At 37.7% G+C, this 2,074-nt stretch overlaps 1 protein-coding gene across 1 annotated transcript; it reads right to left on the bottom strand.

The window, feature by feature from the left end:
• Positions 1–749: 749 nt before the first annotated feature.
• LOC140444228 (uncharacterized) lies at positions 750–1,082 on the bottom strand. Its single transcript, XM_072535976.1, has one exon. It carries the CDS (start codon positions 1,080–1,082, stop codon positions 750–752), a length of 333 nt encoding a protein of 110 aa, XP_072392077.1.
• Positions 1,083–2,074: the final 992 nt, after the last annotated feature.

Genomic DNA, 2,074 nt, shown 5'->3' with positions numbered 1-2,074 from the left:
CGAGGAGTCAACCCAACAGCTGTTTACTGTGCAAGTGCTTTAGGAATTTAAGTTCCACCTATGCTTATATTTAAGCGTATGCGAATGAACAATGTTTTGAGGGTTAATGCTCCACCAGGAAGTATACCTCAGATATCAGAATCATTTTATTGATTCATGGGGCATACAACGCACTTCAAGAATCTTGAAGCAATTTTAGATGCTAGAGAGCACGGTGTAAAAATGCTACAATTGCCTGGACATACGACCCATTGCGGGCAGCCTTTGGATAGATTATTCTTTAAGCCTTTCAAAAGCTACTACACTCAATCAGTTGAAAAGTGGATTAACGTTCCAACCCCGAAATATGTATTACACAACTTTAAGTAGCTGGCTTGATTTCTGAAGCTTATGGGAGAGCAGCTAGCATTTAAATTGCAATCAATGGTTTCTAAACTAGTGGAGTAAGGCCTGTTGATTGCATGGTCTTCGAAGATCATGACTTTTTTGTGCGGCTGAAAATGAGACAAACAAGGAATCACTTAAGTTTACAACAGGAGCTAATGTAAAGTACGAAATAATCTGGCCTGAACTCATCATCAGGGCTTTTCATTCCGGGTGAAATGTTTGCCGCTCTTACTTAGAGCTCTTTGATTCGTTTATTGCGGTGAATCACTCCGCATTCCACTTGTATGTTGTCAAAGTTCGTTGTATGACTTGGCTTTCGTTACAATTTTCTTCCACTCATTTCGATATATGCATAGTTCCCTTCAGTTTCTCACTTCCAGAATTTTGATATCTCTCAGGACCTGATCCTCCCATCTCTCTTTGGGTCTTCTGCTTGGTCTTTCAGTTGCTGGTTTCCATCTGGTGATCTTCTTAATAATTAGGTCGTTTTTCCTTCTTTCTATGTGTCCCAGATATCTCAGCCTCTGTGCTTTAATAAATCTAACTATATCTTTTCCATTCATTATGTCTCTTAGTTCATGGTTTATCCTTCTTCTCATTTCTCCGTTGTCCATTCTTATCGGGCCCATAATCTGTCTGAGGATCTTCCTTTCGAAAATTTTTAATTTTTCTTTATCTTTTTCTGTGAAGCACATTGTCTCAGCTGCGTACGTAACTACTGGTCTGATTGCAACTCTGTATATTTTCAGTTTTGTATTTCTGGATAGAGACAAAAAATTGTTGAGAACGATAAAAGTACGCAAGACTGCATACCTTGGACACATACTGAGAAATAATAAATATAGTTTTCTGCAGGTCATCATGCAGGGTAGAGTCGATGGCAAAAGGGGAATAGGTAGAAAGAGGAAGTCATGGCTGCGAAATATTCGAGACTGGACAAACATGACTGTAGACGAATTATTCCACGTTGCAAAAGACAGAGAAGCTTTTAAAAATGTGGTCGCCAACCTCCGTTAATGGAGACGGCATAGGAAGAAGAAGATTTCTGGATAAGTTCTTGTCCTTTATGAGTCTATAATATCTCCAGTATGTTTTGCTGCCTGCTAGTATTCGTTCCGTTACTTCTTCACTTCTCTTGTTTTGGGCATTCACTATTACTCCCAAATATTTAAATTGTTGGACTCTTTCAAAAGTGCAGTTTTCTATTTTGATTTCTCTCGTCCTGTTATTTTCTCTTCTAGAGCAAAGTAGATATTTTGTTTTTCCTTCGTTAATTTCTAGACCTCTTTTCCATGCTTCTTTTGCCAGGATTGTTACTGCTTCTTTTACTCTTTCCTTGTCTCTTCCCATAAGAACTAAATCATCTGCATATTTGTGTTGATGAGTGGGCTATAGTTCCTTTAATTTTGCTGGCCTTGACTGTTCCTTCTACTGCTATGTTGAATATTGTGGTTAACAGTTGAAACTCCTGTTTTTATTGCAATTGATTTTGTGCTACCTTCTTCTGTTGTTACTTTAGCTCGAGCTCCATTCATGGTCATTTTTGTTAATCTGATTATTTTTGCTAATATATCTTGATTTTTCCTTTCAATAAATAATTTATTTCTTCCAATACTGTCAAAGTCTTGTCTAAAGTCTACGAAGAGAATGTGGAGTTCTATGTTGTGTTCGTGGCATTTTTCGATTG

The sequence above is a fragment of the Diabrotica undecimpunctata genome, chromosome 6 (genome assembly GCF_040954645.1).
Source record: "Diabrotica undecimpunctata isolate CICGRU chromosome 6, icDiaUnde3, whole genome shotgun sequence".
Classification (NCBI taxonomy): Eukaryota; Metazoa; Arthropoda; class Insecta; order Coleoptera; family Chrysomelidae; genus Diabrotica; species Diabrotica undecimpunctata.
The sequence above is the reverse complement of the archived record's forward strand: the minus strand, read 5'-3'. Positions and strand labels throughout refer to the sequence as shown.